At 37.0% G+C, this 22,701-nt stretch overlaps 1 protein-coding gene across 1 annotated transcript in view; it reads left to right on the top strand.

Moving 5' to 3' along the window:
* The first annotated feature begins 4,258 nt into the window (after positions 1 to 4,258).
* The window catches only part of LOC123665668 (protein 4.1 homolog), a 31,388-nt gene continuing 12,945 nt past the window's right edge, over positions 4,259 to 22,701 (top strand). Inside the window, exons 1-11 of the mRNA XM_045599936.1 lie at positions 4,259 to 4,424; positions 6,462 to 6,609; positions 7,037 to 7,153; positions 8,143 to 8,326; positions 8,671 to 8,823; positions 9,214 to 9,399; positions 10,145 to 10,317; positions 17,412 to 17,512; positions 21,052 to 21,129; positions 22,293 to 22,386; positions 22,549 to 22,610. Coding sequence (XP_045455892.1) covers positions 4,275 to 4,424; positions 6,462 to 6,609; positions 7,037 to 7,153; positions 8,143 to 8,326; positions 8,671 to 8,823; positions 9,214 to 9,399; positions 10,145 to 10,317; positions 17,412 to 17,512; positions 21,052 to 21,129; positions 22,293 to 22,386; positions 22,549 to 22,610 — 1,446 coding nt within the window. The 5' untranslated portion in view covers positions 4,259 to 4,274. The remainder of the gene's footprint in view (positions 4,425 to 6,461; positions 6,610 to 7,036; positions 7,154 to 8,142; positions 8,327 to 8,670; positions 8,824 to 9,213; positions 9,400 to 10,144; positions 10,318 to 17,411; positions 17,513 to 21,051; positions 21,130 to 22,292; positions 22,387 to 22,548; positions 22,611 to 22,701) is intronic.

Raw genomic sequence — 22,701 nt, 5'->3', positions numbered from 1 at the left:
GGGTCGGCAAAGCGCTTGCGAAGCTTCTGGTGATGCAGACGTCTATACCCTACGGAAATCGCGTAACACTAGGTAAAGCGTACGCTTGTTTGCTGACCTAGTTATATATTTAAAAACAATTAAAAAATTCAAAAGTGCACGCTTCATAATCTCTATTATTATAATACTTACTATATAAATTTCGCATTTCTATAATGACTTCATCGTTCACAGCACAACATTATGAACAAGTCTATTTTTATTTCAAATGATTTGAAGATTTTAACTCGTTCATTTTAAGTGGGATGGATTTACCAGATTGAGAGATAATTACGAGTGAATTCCTCTTACCTCTTAGGTGTCAGTTTTTTTGTGCCTATCGCATAATTAGGTAGGTAGGTCGCCTCGTGTAACCCTTTGATCTTGTCTATTTACGTCACGAAAGCAAACCCTTTGTGAACTAATTATACAGATCGAATATACGCGAAATACTGGCAATTAGTGTCTTTTGTTCATTTTTTTAACTTAATTTTACTATCAATTGTTTTTTTTTTTTTTTAAATTAGCATTAGTTTTGTTACTTTCGCAGACTGCAATAACTTGTCGTTTTATTTTTATGTTCAAGAGAATGTTATATAAGTTATTTTTTGTTATGCAGTTAATGTATCAATCGTGCGTACGAAGTACACATGTCAGAAGTGAAACTTCTTTGACAAACTAATTTTTAAGTCTCGTTTATGTTTATACAAATCTAAAGCTTTAGATTTCCGTTCCAGCGCCATCGACAAAAACGTTGCCGTTTCATCCGTAATTTTTTTACCCTCATGCGCTTAAAGAAGTTTCACTTCAATAAATAAATAAATAAAGACCTTGCTTTGTATATAGCAGAATGTCTCCATAGTATACGAGTGGGTTAATACATTCTCACGGTGCAATGCGAATCATCAAGCGTGTCGCCATTGTTTGCTTTTTTGTTGAATGTAATGCGCATTTGTGTATTTCGTTTGTTGTTCATTTAGGACTAGCTTTGGGTCTAGATTTTAATTGTTACGTTTACACCCATTAAAATATAGTCTATGTTATTCAGTGATAACGCAGCAATTTATTGGTGAAATAATTTGTGTATGTATGTATATGAATATATTGTATTTGTATTCCACACTCCATGTTAGTCCTCTGCCCAAAGGTTGCCTGGAAGAGATCGCTGTGTTAGCGATAAGGCAGTCTGGTGCAACTGACGCAACTTGTATTTTCTTATATCATTTGCCATATTGTTAAAACTTTGTATTGGCGTGCGAAAGTGTAAATAAATAAATAAATAATAAATGAAACAAATCTTTACTCTTAATAATCTTAAATACGTTCATGGATGGTTCGAAAACACAAAAGAGGCCCGTAGTTGAAGCTCCTGTCGGTATGTCCGCAATCAAATTTGTAGCTATTCGGGGTAGGATAACGTCCGTAGCCCCGCTACTATTGGTATAGAAGTATGGATATGAATTTCGGCGTATATTTGTTTCCCTTATGTACAAAACTGTATAAAGTATGTACCTAAAACAATTTGTACATGTTTCGTTCGAACATTGCCAGATAATGTCAGCCGGTATCGATCTGTTTCGTTCGGACCGTAGGGGATAAAAATGTTTGAAAGTTTAACAAAACAAAAAATATATTTTCGGCGTGTAGTTTGTTGCTGTCTTTGCTCCAGTTGATGTTGGACACCAAAATTACATAAACTTAATTTCTAAGTCAATCATATCAATTTCATTATGATGTGCAAAGTGCTTGTTAACCGAAAGAAAATTCCCATTTTCACTGTGACAGCAGACGTGCGTGTGTCGCAACTGAGGACATTTAAAATATGTTTCGACGACGCGATTCAAGTAGGTCACGTTGTTATGAAATCATATTCTTTCGATAGTACAAACGAACTGTTTCAAATCTATAAAACCGTTTTAGTTTTTAACCGTTTGGAAAAAAGGTTTCAGTTTGTTTTTACGTTTTGTTATTGCTTTTTAATGGTTTCATTTGAGAATTTCGTTAAGGGTCTAATAAGAGGAAATATTAATTTCTGTTTGGAAGTATACGGTCCCAATTATATATAACACTAAAGTACGGTGCGTCGGTCGCGTCGTAAATATTAAGGGTGAAAGATAAGGAATAACATTTTCTATATTTATCTCCTTTTTCAACCGACTTCAAATATGACCGACTTAAAATATCTTCGGGGATAACTTCGTCGTTTATGAACCGATTTTGATAATTATTTTTTTGTTAGAAAGAAGATATCCCAGGTGTTGTGCCATGATAAGGAAACCAGGATTTGATGATGGGATCCTAGAGAAATCGAGGGAAACCCTTGAAAATCCGCACAACTTTTTACTGAGTGTAATTTTGATGATTTTTAATTTAATCGAAAGCCGATGTTTATCATGTGGTCACATTTAAATTTCATCGAGATCTGATTACAACTTTTGGAGTAATCTTTGATAAAGCGTATTTACTTGACTATTTTTTCGTCTACTTACGTTGTATTACTTGTCGATGTAATTGAAGTCGGTTTTTTTTTCATTTGTCAGCAAACACAATTATTGTAACACTAGCTGTGCTACGCAGTTTCACCCACGTAATTTCCGTGGGAATGTCAAAATAAAAAGTAGCTTATGTGTTATTCCAGATCTCCAGCTATCGACGAACTAAGTTTAATCAAAGTCGGTCTAGTAGTTTTTGCGTGAAAGAGTAACAATCATACATATATTCATCCTCATAAACTTTCTCATTTATATTATTATAATAGGGTTCTTGTTGTTTTCTTAAAGTACATGATTTCTTCTACTTTACGCTAATAATTTACAAAATTTGTTTGCAACGCTTTAGCTATTGGCTTTTGCTCGATTTCATCGAGGTTAATAGAAAAGTATTTATAATATAACAGTTCAATTTAATTGAACTTGCAGCTAGTTTGTTAATAATATTTCACGGTGAGCTCCGCAAATTTGATTTATTACGGGCGATTGTTTTTAACAATGGCTAATGTTCGTGAGATTGATATTGTGTGAAATTTATAATTAAAGAGAATACTGTTATTTTAAAGGAAATAATTATATTTCTCAATTGAAAGAACTTGTTTTAATCTAGACCGACGCCAGATAGATAAGTTTGACGCCAATGTCTGTCTTGTTGGTTGTCTGATTGGACACATTTTGATCCGTTGGGTTTGGCGTAAAAGTAATATAAAGTGGTTCTCAGCTGTGATCTCTGTGTATTCTCAGCTCATTTACAAAGACATATTCGGCATTGGCGGTTTTAAATTGACTCATTTTATACAAATGTTTTAAGCTACACAAATACTGATTATGTCATGTTTATGTTTGAAGACAAAAATAATAATTATTATTTATTATGAAGGTCATTTGTTATCTCCACTTGTTTAAAAATTAAGATAGAATTTTAAAATAAAATAGCCGAATAATAAAAATTATTTGACTGAATGACTAAACCGTTGGCGCATTTTAATATGTGTATTTATTTATATAAGTATTAATTATATGTGTTTGTATTGTATTGTACCTATAACACAAGCATTAAGTTGCTTACCTTAGGAACAGATGACCGTGTGTATGTTGTATGATATTTATTAATAAAAAAACACAATATATATCACCTTTGTTTTTACTTTTTAATTAAGTGACTATGATATTGTTAAACAAGTTTTTCGTATTTTACCGCGGTTTCTTATGTTTTTTAAATGCTTGGTTCTGTTTTAAAAAAATGAGAGTGGCCGTCGACAATGCGGTAAATTAACTATGTAGAGTCACACAATGTAAAGTATAAAGCATGTAGTAGTGTTATAAAATAGTAATGGAGCATGTAGCAAAAAAAAAAACCCATAGCTGTAAATAATTATCTTAATTATTAACCTACATAAATATATATGTATATATAGGTATATATATCTCTCACGGTCAGTTTTGGACTCACCATCAAATTAGAGAAAATAAGCTTTAGTTCGTAATTTGAAGCATGCAATGTTGAAAATAATACGACTCAAGGCTTGAAAATTAAAATGTAAATAAAAAAGGCATGGGCACTCAAGAGCCTATGGATTTTAAAATTAAGAATAAAAAAAGCTTGATTCGGATACTTTACAGCAACCGTGGGAGGACTACACCGCGATAAAATCTGAAAAATTTGTATCATTATAATGAGCGAAATTCGCGTGAACATTAGAAAATGACAATAGTATAATGATATAAATGTTTTTATTTCACAGGTGTTGAGAGAAGAGCGGCAGGATGCCGGAGGGTGTGAGCAAGGACGGCAAGGACGGCAAGGACGGCAAGGATGCGAAGGCGAAGGCGAAGGAGTCGCCGAAGCGCCGCACAAACCTCGCCAAGATTAAAGTCGAGCTGCTAGACGGGTCGACTATGGAGCTCGAGGCCGATGTAAGTTGCTTTCTTGTACCATACTAGCTGTGACCTGTCTGTCTGTGTCTGCTGTGTGATTACGGCAGTAAAGAATAGAAAGAAAGGAGCCACCCCCTCTCTTCCCGTGGGTGTCAGAAGAGACGACTTAGAGATAACACAGTTCCACTACCACCTTGGAACTTAAAAACCCGACCGATGGCGGGATAACCACCCAACTGCTAGCTTTGAAATAAATACACAGGCCGAAGACGGGCAGCAGCGTCTTCGGTGCCACAAAGCTAGCCCTGCGGTCACCAACCCGCCTAAAACACTCATGAGTTCACACTATTTTCGGGGCGAACTTGTGGAGGCCTATGTCCAGCAGTGGACTGTAATAGGCTAAAGTGATGATAGATTTTTTAGTAAACAAGCATACGGTCACTGTAATGTTAATAATTGTGTTTGTTTTCAAAAAAAAAAAAAAAAAACTTCAATTTACATCGACAAGGAGCAAGTAGTTACAATAAACATTATTATCAAATAAATACCCTCAAAATCAGTACACCTAGAAAAAAATTGTAAAGTAACACATAAAAAATACAATCCAATTTAGAACCTCTTTTTTTTAAATCGGTGAACAATATATCTTTATATGACGTAACTTTTGTTAATAGTTTACCTCACATTCCTGCCTCGATAGTTGCAAAAATAAATTTAATATGTAAATATTTATTAAATAAATAATACAGACGAATCACTAAACAAAAATCTCCATTACATGTGATTGTACTTGTGAATAACGTTGACCGATATCAACTGATAACGCATATACCACAAAAGAAGTACTATGTTACATACTACTAGCTGCGTGACGTGGTTTCACCCGCATCATTTCCAAGCCCGTGGAAATGTCAGGATAAAAAACATCATGTGTTATACTAGATCTCCAGCTATCTACGTACCAAGTTTCATTAAAAATCGGTACAGTAGTTATTACGTGAAAGAGTAACAAACATAAATACAGTCTCACAAGCTTTCACAATATTAGTAGGATGGTTTATTCTTAAATGTTAAAAATAGGATTTGATAATGTGTATAGAAGAATGGGTTATAATAATTTTACATCAATTAAAGGAAGACTAACTAATGCTAAGATTAGGGAAGTACCTCGACCTTACACAAGGTCACAGCCATAGAATGCTGCTCCCAAGAAGATTTTTAGGATAATTAAATTGGAAGTGCTCGCTATCCTCTAACTTATTTTCTTTTCTGAAATTGTTAAAATGTTCATGATCCATATACTTATTTAAAAAAAATACCCTCGGGCTATTACAGTGATTTTTTATTATTATTACTTCTCTTTTTATTTTATTTTTATGTCACTAGGTCGGCAAATAAGCGTACGTCTCACCTTATGGTAAGCGATTATCGTAGCTTATAGACGCCTGCAACACCAGAAGCATTGCAAGCGCGTTGCCGACCCAATCCCCATTCCCCCCAGGAGCTCTGGTCACCTTAATTAATATTTAATATCAATCTGTTTATAGATCTCCACGAAATTTAGATATTTTTCTTGTCAGATACGCAAGGTTGGTTTTACCTTTAAAATTTTGCGTCCCCGGAATTAACATAAAATATTTACATCTCATCTCTCTGTTCTCTTCTTCTAACTGCGTATGTATGCATTATTTGTAGAAGAAACGCATTTATAATAGCGAAATGAAAAAAAAGGGTTCTCTTTATTAATACTTGGTGCTGTTAGGATGCCGACACTGTTTGTCTTTAAAAAAAAAAAAAACTACTTTACACCGCTAACTGCTTTATTCAAAAAGATTGGACACAATGTTGGATAATTGACTTCCGAACTTTAATTGATGTCCGATCTACTCGGGGCTCTGAGTCTAACTTTTGGAAGTAAAAAAGCTGCTAAATACGATATGTATGCGGAATTTATCATATATATCATATCATGATCGTACTACCCCACCATCGTAATTATAATAAAATTAAAAAATAATTTGGCAAAAGTAAATTTGACAGTTGAATTTCCTTTCATTTCTTATTTTCTTATTCCAGAGGAAAATCCGCGGTCACGAGCTACTCAGCAAGGTCTGCGACAGTCTCAACCTGGTCGAGAAGGACTACTTCGGTCTACTCTACGAGGATAGAGGGGATCCGCGAGTATGGATCGATTTGGAGAAACGTGTGTCCAAGATGCTGAAACGTATGTTAAATTATGTACCTATTACATCAATATATCCTTGATCATAGTAGAGAACACTATTTTCTTCTTCTTTTTAACTTTATATTTTTCAAGTGCTGAAGGGTTTTTTGTTTGTCATTCTGATCTTGTTTGTTTTTGGGCAAATTTATATTTGGTTAGTTGGCATTTTGTTATTTTGATCAGCTTTCCCGTTAGAAGATCCCTATTTTAAAAATATTATTAATGAACTTAGTTTTTATCTTCAGTTCAGATTCTACTTATAATTTATGCAGTTAGTTGACCAAAAATTAGAACTAAATAAAGGTTTCTGAAGTGGAATTTTCCTGTAATTGTTGTCCATAAAATATCACCAGAATAACTGTTATTTTCTGTAATGTTTTCCAGGATAATATAAAAGTTTATGTACATTATAAAATTTCCAATCCAGATGAGCCCTGGGTGGTGAGGTTCGCGGTAAAGTTCTACCCTCCAGAACCAGCACAGTTGCAAGAAGAGTTGACGCGGTACCAACTAGTGTTGGCAATCAGAAAAGATCTACTAGACGGTAGGTTTGCATATACGAGTGCCCATGAAGATTTCTTACTTATGTACTGTGTGTAGTTGTTAGATTGGATGGATATTTACATTGTGTGAATGTGTAAATGAGAAAGATGCGATTGTCGACATATGCCCATAGTGGCATTATTTTTACAACAATTGTTTTAAGAATATTGAGATATTATCATGTTAAGTAATATAATTACACAACAAAGGTACAGCAAGCTTGAAATTTATATTCCAATTTATATAAGCTTATATTGCTTACATGAATGTTACAATTGTCAGATATACGAAATTATCGAATCCAAGACTTATTGGCACTATTTTCGAAAGTGTTTTTATTTTTATCTACACTAATGTTGTAACATTCTACTTATGTTTCCAATACTTGACTTATAAATACTACTGTTATAGCGCAGACAACAAAACACTCAATTTAAGCAATTTCACATGATGGTATAATATCCACATCGATATCGTAAAATCTCATTATAACATCGCGCGCATGTGCGCTGCTGCGCTATCATTGGTTAGATTTTAATGGCGGCAAAATAACCGTGACAATACACGTACGCGTGAATTTAATTTAATAAATTAAAAGTTAAAAATGGATAGCGACGATAATATTTGTACGCCTCCGGATATTCTAGAATTGGCAACAAAATTAACTCACAATCTTTTGCCAGAAAAATCTAGAAAATTATATATTATAAAATTAACATTAACATTCAGAATTGTAGGTACCATCCAAAATTTGAACAATTATTATAAATAAACTATTGTCAGCTTTTACTCTTGTTGTTTGATTAATTGCATTAGTGAAGATAAAGTAGTGTATGCAACTGCATATAACACGGGTATTAAAACACTCGTTACTATTATGAAACTCGCTGCGCTCGTTTCATAAACTCACACTCGGGTTTTAATACCCTTCATTATATGACAGTTGCATAAACTACTATTATATAATTATATCTCTAATTTTTATCATAGGTCGCCTCCCATGTTCGACGGTAACCCACGCGTTACTAGCAAGCTACCTCCTCCAGTCCGAGCTAGGTGATTACGAGGAGACGGAGAACGGTGCTGGTCTCTGTAAGCAACTGAAACTGGTTCCACCTTCATCGTGCACTCCTGAACTTGAGGAGAAAGTCGTGGAACTTCACAAGACGCACAGGTATGCTAGAAAAATTTAATATTACAGCAGGTTTTTATTGGACAGTTAGAAGATCTGGCGGATATAAATTGGCCAAAATCTTGTTTATCATTAATTTGCAAGCTTAGTGCTAAAAGTTGGGTGGGAATTGAGTAAAAACTTACTGAAATTTATAGGTAGTGTAAAATATCTATAATAATATAATATAGTTACTTCTACCTAAATTGCATTCATAGTTTTTAACTTCAACCTCGATTAATATTTCTGCCTTAAAGCTTTATGGCCCTGCTAATCATTATAACTTTATTCACAAATTGATGTCTAGGGTAGTACTTTGAATTTATATTTCTATTTAATTTCCTTAGAGGTCAAACTCCGGCTGAAGCGGAGTTGAACTATCTGGAAAACGCTAAGAAGTTAGCAATGTACGGCGTAGACCTTCATCCAGCTAAGGATTCCGAAAATGTCGACATCACCCTGGGTGTCTGCTCGTCCGGTCTTTTGGTGCATAGAGAGAAGTAAGTACAAAACTATTATTTTCTTATTATAGCAGGTGTTGTCTTATATTTCATTGCCATATCGTTCTGAATTTGTATTGATGCCACCACTTAATTGGTTCGGTATTTGACTAACCGTGGCAATTTATTAAATTTTCTAAATTGTCCTTACTACTAGTAGATACAATACATCAAACTTTAAATATTAATAAATTCCTAATTGGTGGAAAGGCATTTGTCTAAATATTAGACGATATGAGATGCTCCTTAACCAATGTTCTAGAGTTTAGTTAAATTAAAAGGTACCAGAAAGTTAATAGTGTACTAGAAATTTCAACAACTGGACAGTAAAATAGGGTTATACTTGCAAAGAATAAATTTTAGTAACATTATTGTTTTCAATCTTTTCAGACTACGTATAAACCGTTTCGCGTGGCCGAAGATACTCAAGATCAGCTACAAGCGTCACAATTTCTACGTCAAACTTAGGCCGGGGGAGTTCGAGCAGTTTGAATCGACGGTTGGTTTCAAATTAGCCAATCACCGAGCGGCGAAAAAGCTCTGGAAGACTTGTGTCGAACACCATACTTTCTTCCGGTGAGGTTTTGTTTGTTAGTTCCATATGTGGGTAAGGTTAAAATTCTTATCAGTTACTAGAGTAATTGGTCACAGTTTTAAACATAATAATTTGTAATTAATAGTTTCAATAAAATTTAAGGTATTATTTTATTAAAGGGTTTCTTAATGTAATTGACCCGTACGAGAGTGCTGGTTAATTACGACTACAAAAAAAGACTCTACTTAATGCGCTTTCAGTGACATCCTTGTGCCCGTGTTGGACCTGGATGGGAGTCCGGTCTTGATAGACATGGCGTTGTCGGGATTGTTCAGAGGTGAGCCGGACAGTTCCCATGGAGAAGTCTGGCCTTTTCGCCGAGGCCACCCTGTCGCTTGAGGGATCCTGTTGACTGCAGATCCGGGACCCTCCAATTAAAGCGGCTGAAGGCTCCCGCAATGTTTTGTCGGTATTGCACCCTCAAGTGCTGAGTCCGATATACCTATAGCAGCCGACTGGGGTAGTATCTCATAGAAGATCACAGATAAATAAAACTGCTTTCAAGCAGTGTCGCGTTCCTGTCGGTGAGTAAGGTGACCGGAGCTCCTGGAGGGAGGGGGGGATTGAGAATAAGTTTCGCAACGCGCTTGCGATGCTTCTGGTGTGGCAGGCGTCTATAAGCTACGGTAATCGCTTGCCGGTGAGCCGTGCTCTTGTTTGCCGACCTAGTTGTATAAAAATAATAATAATAATAAGTCGTAGTAACGAGGCGCCGGCTGCCCGCAGGCTGACGACCCCGGAGCCGGCGGCGCGCAGCTCGCTGTTCCCGCGGCTGGGCTCGCGCTTCCACTACAGCGGCCGCACGCACTACGAGTCGCGCGCCGCGCCGCCGCGCCGCTCGCAGCCGCACTTCGCGCGCACGCTGTCCTCGCGCCGCCTCTCCTCGCGCAGCGCCGACGGTGAGTGACACGCGCCACGCGCCACGCAACACGCACACGTACTTCCACTACAGCGGCCGCACGCACTACGAGTCGCGCGCCGCGCCGCCGCGCCGCTCGCAGCCGCACTTCGCGCGCACGCTGTCCTCGCGCCGCCTCTCCTCGCGCAGCGCCGACGGTGAGTGACACGCGCCACGCGCCACGCAACACGCACACGTACTTCCACTACAGCGGCCGCACGCACTACGAGTCGCGCGCCGCGCCGCCGCGCCGCTCGCAGCCGCACTTCGCGCGCACGCTGTCCTCGCGCCGCCTCTCCTCGCGCAGCGCCGACGGTGAGTGACACGCGCCCCGCGCCACGCAACACGCACACGTACTTCCACTACAGCGGCCGCACGCACTACGAGTCGCGCGCCGCGCCGCCGCGCCGCTCGCAGCCGCACTTCGCGCGCACGCTGTCCTCGCGCCGCCTCTCCTCGCGCAGCGCCGACGGTGAGTGACACGCGCCACGCGCCACGCAACACGCACACGTACTTCCACTACAGCGGCCGCACGCACTACGAGTCGCGCGCCGCGCCGCCGCGCCGCTCGCAGCCGCACTTCGCGCGCACGCTGTCCTCGCGCCGCCTCTCCTCGCGCAGCGCCGACGGTGAGTGACACGCGCCACGCGCCACGCAACACGCACACGTACTTCCACTACAGCGGCCGCACGCACTACGAGTCGCGCGCCGCGCCGCCGCGCCGCTCGCAGCCGCACTTCGCGCGCACGCTGTCCTCGCGCCGCCTCTCCTCGCGCAGCGCCGACGGTGAGTGACACGCGCCACGCGCCACGCAACACGCACACGTACTTCCACTACAGCGGCCGCACGCACTACGAGTCGCGCGCCGCGCCGCCGCGCCGCTCGCAGCCGCACTTCGCGCGCACGCTGTCCTCGCGCCGCCTCTCCTCGCGCAGCGCCGACGGTGAGTGACACGCGCCACGCGCCACGCAACACGCACACGTACTTCCACTACAGCGGCCGCACGCACTACGAGTCGCGCGCCGCGCCGCCGCGCCGCTCGCAGCCGCACTTCGCGCGCACGCTGTCCTCGCGCCGCCTCTCCTCGCGCAGCGCCGACGGTGAGTGACACGCGCCACGCGCCACGCAACACGCACACGTACTTCCACTACAGCGGCCGCACGCACTACGAGTCGCGCGCCGCGCCGCCGCGCCGCTCGCAGCCGCACTTCGCGCGCACGCTGTCCTCGCGCCGCCTCTCCTCGCGCAGCGCCGACGGTGAGTGACACGCGCCACGCGCCACGCAACACGCACACGTACTTCCACTACAGCGGCCGCACGCACTACGAGTCGCGCGCCGCGCCGCCGCGCCGCTCGCAGCCGCACTTCGCGCGCACGCTGTCCTCGCGCCGCCTCTCCTCGCGCAGCGCCGACGGTGAGTGACACGCGCCACGCGCCACGCAACACGCACACGTACTTCCACTACAGCGGCCGCACGCACTACGAGTCGCGCGCCGCGCCGCCGCGCCGCTCGCAGCCGCACTTCGCGCGCACGCTGTCCTCGCGCCGCCTCTCCTCGCGCAGCGCCGACGGTGAGTGACACGCGCCGCGCGCCACGCAACACGCACACGTACTTCCACTACAGCGGCCGCGAGTTCCTTAGAAGGACCGGATCGGGCGTGCCCGATCTGGACTGGATAAGGTATGTAACGCAGAAGATTTCTCTGGATCTGATCAGGAAATCGTTACCGGTCTAGATGAGATTTCCTGACCGGTTCCAGATCAATCATCTGCTTTACATACCTTGCCTGGTCCGGGTCGAGTGGGCTCTGTCCGGTCCTTTTAAAAAACATGAATCAGTCTTGAATAAATTGTTTAGCAATAATTGTGTTTGCAGGCAAACGAAGAAAAACCGACTTCAATTATATCGACAAGTAATATAACGTAGGTAGACGAAAAAATAGTCAAGTAAATACGCATTATCAAGGATTACTCCAAAAGTTGCAATCAGATCTCGATGAAATAAATGTGACCACATTTTTAATTTAATCGAAAGCCGATGTTTATCATGTGACCACATGATAAACATCGGCTTTCGATTAAATTAAAAATCATTAAAATCTGTACAACCAGTAAAAAGTTATGTGGATTTTCGAGAGTTTCCCTCGATTTCTCTGGGATCCCATCATCAGATCCTGGTTTCCTTATCATGGTACCAAACTAGGGATATCTCCTTTCCAACAAAAAAAGAATTATAATAAAATCGGTTCATAAATGACGGAGTTATCCCCGAACATACATAAATATATATATATATATATATATATATATATAAGGAGGTTACTCAATTCGACCTTATATATATATATATATATATAATATATATATTATATATATATATATATATATATATATATATATATATATATATAAGGTCGAATTGAGTAACCTCCTCCTTTTTTTGAAGTCGGTTAAAAAAAACATGAATTGATATGTACGAGTATATGTATATTACTTAAGAGCCATTTCACAAAATTCGGTAACAATCCGCGAAATTGTAATATTTTGACGTCGTTAATCTCAGTGTTGGATGCAATAATGTAATTTATATTCTTGAAATATAATAGAGCAACCTTTGTTGTAGTCGATAGTCAGATCAGAATTTTGATTTATATTATGTGTGTAATATTATTAACCTTTTCATCAGCCTCCTCCCTGGGTAAACGGTCGCAAAGTATACTTTGAAGTCCTACTTTTCAACAACCTCTACGTTGAAATCATTTTAAAAAAATACCGTAATATGTGGAATATAATTTTGTTGAGGACTATCACAGATTTTTATTCCATTTGTATCTCTATTAATTGATAAAAAAAAATTTAAATTTACGAATATTTTTCCAAATAAATATAATTTTAAAAGCGATATTTTTTTAGAAAACTAAGAAATTTTAACGAACTATCTTCATCAAAGTAAACTTACATCATTAGGGAATACAAAAAAATAATAATTTAAAGATGTAATCATTTTTAATACATTTTATATTAAATAATAAAAAGATAGTATATATTACCACGCATCAAGCCCAGTAAATCAGTCGAGCTCAAGCGCTCTTAGAGGTCAGGTCCACGCCAAATTCTGCGCAGCCGTCTCTTTCGCTCACACGCGCCAAGCGCCTGTTGTTATAGCGGATAAACCGCATTTGATACTTTCATAATAAAATATAAATAAAATAAACATATTACGAAAGTGACTGTAAAATAATATGACAATTTCTGTAAACAAATGTATAATTTAATTTTCTTTTCTCACATTATCAATACAAATAGGCATTTCAATCTGTCTTGTTATTTGTTAATTAATATGTTTGTCGGTGTCGATGTCATAAAATGCTATTTTATTCATATCGTAAATAATAGATTCATTCGTAAACTGAAAAAACTAAATCAATTTTAAAAAAAATTGTTTCATAAAAAAATATTACAATATTACATACTTGAAATTTTTAACAAATTAATTATGTAAAAACATTTTATACCATAGTTATTAATTTTTATTATACATTAGAAAATGATCAAGATGGTCTTTTGGTTGTCACACTATATTTACTAGCACAAAGATCGCGCGGCTCGTACGACTCGCGCGATGCGACCAAATTTACCTAAACTTGCAGAGCGTAAAATTGTGAAATGGCTCTTAAATCCTCGATGACAAAAAAAAACGAGTGTGCTTTAGACCACACGACTGAAGTAAAACTTACGAAACGTAACTCTCTTTCTATCTTCACTAACTTATATCACCCTCTTAACTTCCGTTCGCCTCGCCCGATCACACTTGTCGTAACGCTATCGTCACGCATTCACCAGCTTACTCCCCGAGTCAAGCGTGCGTAGAGAAGTTTTACTTCAAAAACTGTCTGTGTCCATGCAGATGTTTTGTCATGGCCGGGATGTTTGCCGTAGCCCAGGAATAAATTAGAGACTATTGGATGTGACACGTTTATTTTTGTACACTCGTAACCTTGATAGTAGCTAAATGAGTGTTTCCCTTAAGTGTGAATTATTTACTGTCATAAAAATATGAGTATATGAACAATGAACAAGTGAACATTACAAATGCTTTCGTTACTAAGCGATAGCATTTCCATAACATTCTATGTTCTCTGGTTTTCTTACTCTCTCTAAGACTTCTTAGGAGGTCTGTCCTTAACAGCCCTTTTCTGGAGTTGAGTCGCAATACTCGGCCAGTGGGCAGCTACAGCCATTTCGAACAATCTATAGAAATAAATAAAATTGGAGTGTATGTTTTTAATATTAAAATAACCGCTTTTTACTAAATGTAAATATACCAAAATAACATTTTTACAATTTTGTCTGTCTGTCTGTTTGTCTGTTTGTTCCGGTTAATGTCTGAAACGGTTGAACCTATTTTGACGGGACTTTCACTGGCAGATAGCTGATGTAGTAAGGAGAATTTTAGGCTACTTTTATTTTATTTATCTTACAACTCTGTGTACTGAACAATAACTTTTTTGTTAAATTCCACGCGGACGAACTCGCGGGTACAGCTAGTACTCAATAAAATGATGGAATACATCAGTTCTAATATTTTTATGTTGTATATATATATATATTATTTATATATATATATATATATATATATATATATATATATATATATATATATATATTTGTTTTGTTAGAATAATTTCAAATTGAATAATCATATCATCATATAATAAATAATATGAATAATTCGTTAATATAAACCAGGAAAAGTTTTTAGTTATACGTTTTGATTTTGAAAGAGAATCTGTTTAACTAAAATGAAAATTATAAAAATCGGTCTAGCCGTTTCGGAGGAGTTCAATGTTTAACACCATAACACGAGAATTTTATATATTAAATACATTTATTTCAAAGTAAATACGTATTAATTAAGTGATTATAAACTAAATAATGATAGTTTTTTTCTAGGAATAATTAACTAATTATCAATTGATCATCATTATAATTAGCGGTGTTAGCTAGACCTCGTCTGGTTGGTAGTCGTTGACTCACACAAATAATAATTGTCATCGCGCCAGCGTGCAGTTTGGATGGCGTCATACAACTCTCGTTTTTATTCATTACACACATTAACATCTCTAGATTTAGAAATGACATTATTTTGTTCTTGTGATAAAATAACATCAGTAATTACTAATAACTAATTTTTCTTAGTACTTTTAGGATGCTTTGTATGTTTTTTTGAAGTAAAACTTCTTTTCGCATGTTTGACATGGGGGAGGGGCGAGGCGAACGTAGCGAGAGAGAGGTGTGAGCACACATTTTCTTTCTCTCTTTCTCTCATAGTCAGTTACGTTTCGTATATCTAAGGCACAGTGCAGTATTGTGCAGAAGTTTTACTTCAGTCGTGTTGTCAAAATCACACACCTTTTCTGTTTTTTATTTATTTATAAATATTTTAATGGTGCATTTATAGCGAATTTTGAAACAAAAATAAAAATATCGTTACTTAGTAATATCTTCAGACTTTTCTCAATATAAAGATAGAGTTATAAAAAATGTCGCATCAAAGTGTTTACATATAGTCATTACACCAATCATAAAACACGATATTTTTATTTGCAAGAAAAGAAAAATGACGTCATACCGCATAAAACCGTCCCGCCAAAAGTTGCACGCTAACGCAGCGAACTAGTGAAGTAGGCGTTATTAATACACGATTCACTCACAAACTGACGTAACATTTTATGAACTAGACGCTAGGACTCAGTTGATACGCGAATCTCGGTCTGATCTAACATACCAAAAAAAAAAAAAAAATTTTTCCTTTTATTTACCATAAAGAAAATGGTGTTTAACGACTGCTGGAAACCAGGCTGTACGTCCAGTAAGTACTTTTACTGGCCAGTAAAATTTATGTTGGCGCGAAATTTTATCGATACTGTTTAGTTTTATTTTAGGACATAACGTTTCGTGTATTCGCGAGAGGATGTTGTTTTTGGGTATACATAAAGGTGTCTTTTTTAGTTTTATTGTTGTTTGTTGTCTTGTGTTGTGACGATGTGCTTGTGAATGCGTTGAGAAATCGTGCGAAATTTTTATCTTAATTGATAATGGTTTCTGTATATTGTTAATAGTGAAGTCATTCTTCTGGATTTTCTCAAGTGTTTGTATTATGAGCTAAGTAAAAAGAATAGTTTATACCATCTCTTGACTTTGTTTACCAATGGAAAGTTTTCATAGAATGCCATAAATAACTAATTGCATCTTAAAAAAGCTATGTTTTAGTTTGAAGTCTTGTTTACTCATGGAAAATTTTGTCAGAAAGACCTATCTAGCTGATTTAAAGTTGGTTTAGTGTTCCTAGATTTGATATAAAACATGAGCGATCTTGAATCGTTCACGTTTACCCTCTGACACAATATCCAGGTGTAGATGAAGTCTGTTTATACGATTTTCATAAACAATGCCCAGGCGTTTTTTTTTTTTTTTTACAAATATCTTACCATTCGTCAAACGACATCCGCTGTACGACTATGTAGGTTACTTTCGGTATAACATTCAAGACTTCAAGTGTTTTATTTTCGTGCGATCAGATGGGCTTTTATTGAACATTATAGCGATCGCGTAACAAATAACGTTTAACATACCAAACTTCTGTTCCTACGATTCCTAACGCCTGTATTTTAGGTGATAGACGATTGTTATACTATTTTTTTGTTCATACTACATAAATAAGTATACATTTACGGGGACAAGAATCGAACTCGCCATCCTGGAGCAGAAAGAACAATCATTACCATCTCAACCAACAGTCTAGTAAAACACAACCACATAGTTAAATATAAACGTCAACGGGACCCAGTAGGATGAACTCCTGGCTCCCAGAAATATATGTATATATAATAACACAAAATGTCTAGGTATCGTTGCAGCTTAGACTAAGATGAATGCCTAAAATCCATAATGTGATTTACCAATGAACAAATAATGTGATTAACAAATGTCTGTATTGAACTGTAACATTAAACTGTACCTGATTTTCATTAAAAATTATTATTATAAATGGGGTTCGAAACCATTAACCAGTTTATATTGTTTTGATTTCAGCATTGGCGTCTGGCGACAAAGATGAGGCCATGCCACCGGACGCCACTAAACGCCACACGATGCCACCGCAACCAGCGCCTCGGCCTACCATCAAAGATAAGGTAACAACAGCCACTTAATTATCACTAATCATATTTTGAACCAAAGGTGATATATAGTGTTAAATTTAAATCAGAGATGGCGCTAGAGTCCATTTATTCCAATCATAGAAGATTTTTCCGAATTGTCAATAAGGTTTTGTTTATTAGGTTTTTATGTATGTGTACTTGTGTGATAAGTGATTTTTTTAGGATATATTTAAAAGTGTATTAATGGCGACCATTTACTATAAGACTGTCGCGTAGATACAGGATTTGTAAGAAGGGTTAGTGTTTAGTGGTGTGCAAATATAATCATTCATGTTATGCTGTCATTGCTAGTTGTGGTTTTGCCAGTCAATGGATGAGCAGTGTGAGAGTATTTTCCGTATATTGTTTTGTATTTTTTTTATGTGAATCATTGTTGGCGATCCTTTAAATCTTAATATATTTATATAAGTTACGCGTCACGTTGTTTGTCTGCGATAGACTCCTAAACTACTGAACCAATTTGAATGAAATTTGGCACAGTTATGTAACTTTGTCCAACTTAAATATAGGCTATATTTCATTTCGATATATATAATTATTATATTAATGAAAAAAAGGCGGTACAAAGTTCGCAAGGTCAGCTGGTAAATATATACGCTGTATTTGCATTAAGAAAATAGTCACAATCCTTGTCATCTCAGCCGCGCTACTCACCAAATAGAACAAAGTTAATTAGAATGCCGTGTTCATATTGATGAGTCGACTTAAGCCCTTCAGACAGACGTTTGTAATAAGTAATTTCTGTACCACTTTATTCGCCGTAATTTCTTGATCCTCTCTGTATCATCGTCAAGTGAATGGCCGATGTATATTATATTAGTATTTATACGTGATGATGTTGTATCTATATTTGAATCATGATAACACGGTTCAAGGATATATCGGTGCTCGATGATTGTTTCAAAGTAAAGATATATAATTTTAATATCTTAACACTTAACCCATTTATGATTCATCTCGTGTTGTTGGTTGTTAAACTTACTGAATTCGATGATGCTATGAAAAGATTGCTACAATGTAGTTCGTTTTTTGAGTTAAATAATAATTTAGACGCTCATGGCTTTGCAATAATTTGTAATGAATTTTAAATGTCCCACTGTTGGGCAAATGCCTCTTCTCAATATGGGAGACATTCAATCTTAAGTATTTACAAGATTGGTATATTCAGAAAAAGTTTTAGTTCTCAGAAGTTTTAGTTCTTTTGGTCTTTGGTCTTATTTGGGTTCGTTTTATAACTAGACGAACAAGGAAGGTAATTTGAAAAATGTTTTGTCGAACGATTTCAATGTTTCGGTACACTGTGTTGGGATTTTGTAATGTATTTCTAGAAGTTCCAAAGCCCAGTTTAGCTTAGTTTACGTGCATTTTACTGGATAAAATTACAATTCATATTTCATAAAATAGTAGTCGGTAAAAAACTACTTAAGGCGAAACATGTATATCGCCGATACAAATGTTTGTCATGAGTGGGCATCATACTCAAGACCGCTAGTCCATCAGCCAGTGCTGCGCCAACCTGTCGTCTTTTACGATCAAATTAATACTTAACTCATTTCATTCATCCAGATTCATAATTTAATCAAATGTCTGTAATCTGTGAGGATTCTTAATAGTGCAACAATCTTTAGTAATGAAATCTAGATGAGAATTTCTCAGATAGTATGCATCATCTTGTCCCGTTTGTATTTTTTAGAATTTTGGAATTTTTACCAGTTATAACAGGAGAAAATTAATAGAAATATTTTTCTAATAGATAAGTCAAAAGTAAGTAACAAGGCTTTTATTTAAGCAAGTCAATATTTGAGGTTGTTGAAATGTTCATCATCATCCCAGCCTATTGCAGTCCACTGCTGGACTTAGGCCTCCACAAGTTCGCGCCAAAAATGCATGAACTCATGTGTGTTGCCCATAGTCAACACGCTGGGCAGGCGGGTTGGTGACCGCAGGGCTGGCTTGGTCGCACCTAAGACGATATATTTTTCATATATATTTATATATATTAGTTTTTTTTTTTTTTTTGGTTTAAGGGTGTTGGTATTTTATATGACTGCCTATTAGTACACTTACATGTAATATAACAAAACTTTATTGATTTGGCTTCGTTAGACAATTTGTGCATATTTTACCAGAACTAAGATTTTAGTATTACCAAAGTAATGTTCCACTACCGAAACATGTCTGAAATAGTTATTGACGTCTTTCTTTAAATTCCTTCTAAAACTTTCAGACGTGTTTCTTCTTAGATAATCACGTATTTCAACTGTCAAGTGAAATGTTTCGAATATCTTTTCAAACAATACGAATTTGTTGGTATATTGTACTAATAAAACTCATGCATGTTGCGCTTTGTTCAAGAAACAATTCTATTTCATAAACATTAAGGTCTATTTCTTTGGATATGAAAATTATATCAACAATGCAAAATATCTCAAAAAAATGTGTTTGTCTAAAAATTAGTAAAATATGACTTTATAATACATTAGCTTTCTCAGTGAAGTTGGTCTTTCTTTCTATTTTCTACAATACTCAACAATACGAACCTTCTCTGAACTCTGAACACTATAAACTCTCCGATAATATACACAAAAAAATAGCTATATCTTATCCACCTACCCGCATTGGAGCAGCATGGTGGATTAAGCTCTGAGTCTTCTCCTACATGGGGAAAGAGGCCTATGCCCAGCAGTGGGATAATATAGGCTGAAGCTTTATTTACAGTACAGTCACTAGCACGTACATTTCGTCAAATATTTTTTTGATCTAATGAATTTGATATAATTTTCACAACTTTACTAATTACATAATATAATAATAGTTGACAATTCAAATAAAGTCATGTTAACTGATGCACGGTAATTGATTCATCGTCATATAACTCACGTTGAGAGTCTGGGCTATCTTTTAATAGACGCCGAATAAAAATATTATTGTAAAATCTTGGATGTGGTTTATTTAAATTTAGTTTTAAAAATTTTGTATGTTGTGCAAAACTGATAATAGTATTTGTTGGTTCTAATTGAGATAGCCCAGTGTTCAGTGGCGTAGCGTTTTGGTACCCAATGCAATTATGAAAGTGTCCACTTCTTATTTTTTTTACCCAATTCACTTTATTAAATATAATCCCAAACAACGTATATTAATAAATATGTATATTTGAAAGTTGGAGCGCTGAATGAAGTTTTGGGAGTCATAATTATGGGTAGCTTCGACCTCCCTAGACCTATCCTACGCATTGATGGCATTGACGAAAGTTATGGAATCAGAATTTTGGTTCGCTAAAGCTATAAACCATTAATTGATTAAAACCAGACAATGTATGAAATGAAATAGAGAGCTTCAAAAAAAAAAATTGTATTTTGGGCGCCTAAAGTCACCTAGATTCCATTGATTGCAATGACAAAAGTTTTAAAATCATACTTTTGGGTCGCAAAAGCCTTCTAGAATCCAATAATTGCATTGGCATAGCTACGCCTCACATTTCACTTTAACAAATGTCCACGCGGCTGGATTAGCTTCGAAGACGCTCCGGAGGCGCGGCGTCCGCGTCCTCGGCCTCATCGCTCGAGGGCGAGTACTACGCCGACACTAAGGTGCCTTGAATTGACAGAATTGAATGATGCACTTTACTACGTAATTGAATGATAGTTCGACATTTGATTGATTGTTTTAGTCTAATATAATACTGGGCGAAGGTCTCTTTCTCTAAATAGGAGACATTTAGCATTAGTAGACTAAAAATGTTTTCCTATCTCCAGAGCACTTTACTATCATTTGAGTAAAGCACTTTTATAGAAAAAGTTATAATAAAAGTTAAATATAAATCTTTAGAAAAAAACTTTGTTTTTTCAATTATTATTATCTCAAAACCACTTCATTTTTTGGCATAAAAAGGTCACTATCCCCTTCCATCCCTCCTACCCTATTTTACCCCTTCAGCTAATAACGATTCACTTGTGCTACAGGCGTCAAGTAACTACGATAATACCTATCATCACGTAAACCACCTGCTCGTGTACAATTCTACCATAAAAGTTCTGTGAAATATAATTCAAGGCCCTTAGAATGAGAACTCGTATAGCCCTTAAGTCTGTCAAATGTTGAACTATTGGTCAATTCGAAAACTTCGTGTGCTCATTACGTATATTCGACACGTTGAACCATCGCACTCGTTGTAGTTGACTGGAACTACCGTCGTTGTTAAGTAACTATCCTGCAAACCATATTGATTCTAGAAAAATCTAGTAAAAGTTATGAAAAATTCGCTTTTGATGATGGCCAAAAACTAGACTGTACTTGGAAGATTTGTAATGAAAAAATTCAAGATATTTTCAAAACTGTTTGACTGCTACGATTTGCATTATATACGGTATTGTAATATTATTGTGAAAAAAGAATACAAATATGTGATCAGAAAATTGCTTAACTATTGAAATATATATGTGGTTTTTGGTGAAAAATCAAGAAAAAGGACAACATTGTCTGACCAACGAGTGTGGTTCCAATCATATCATAGTAGTATTTAATACTAAAATACTTTCACGCTTCTCTTTCGTTTTCCGCTAAACTTACAACAAAATCAAAATTATGTATATTTATTTAGGCAGCATGAAGACAATTTGGTGCTATTGCGAATGATTCGGTCAGTTTTGCTTCTTAGTTTCGTAGACGACATAGTTTTAGTTACTATCTTATGTGTGTTTGTACAATAACATAAAATAAAATAGAGATTAAATATAATATGTCTTTATTATAGAAACCGCCACCGGGAGCCATTAAGGTGATGCCAACAGCGGCTGTCGACAAGAAGGAAGAAAAGAAATTAGCTGAAAGGAAACCAGCTGAAAATGGTAAGAATAAAGCAGAAAATAGGTCTATTTGAATAGAATTTATTTTTAATACTATTATTTCTGCTAAATCTTATTTTCAATATTAATTCTTCTGCAAAAAATAGTTCAATTTTTACATTATGTTGTGTTTTTGTATTAAATTGTCTTAAATTTCATTTCTAGGTACCGATACTACAAGTGATCCAGGAATCACAAATAACGTGGAGACACCTAAGAAATCGAAGGTATTAAACATCTGTATATATAACTTTAAATTACTTAATGCGTTCTTGAATGGTAGAAAAATAATGCATATATTTTTTTGAAATCGTAGTT

The sequence above is a fragment of the Melitaea cinxia genome, chromosome 24 (genome assembly GCF_905220565.1).
Source record: "Melitaea cinxia chromosome 24, ilMelCinx1.1, whole genome shotgun sequence".
Taxonomy (NCBI): Eukaryota; Metazoa; Arthropoda; class Insecta; order Lepidoptera; family Nymphalidae; genus Melitaea; species Melitaea cinxia.
The sequence above is the reverse complement of the archived record's forward strand: the minus strand, read 5'-3'. Positions and strand labels throughout refer to the sequence as shown.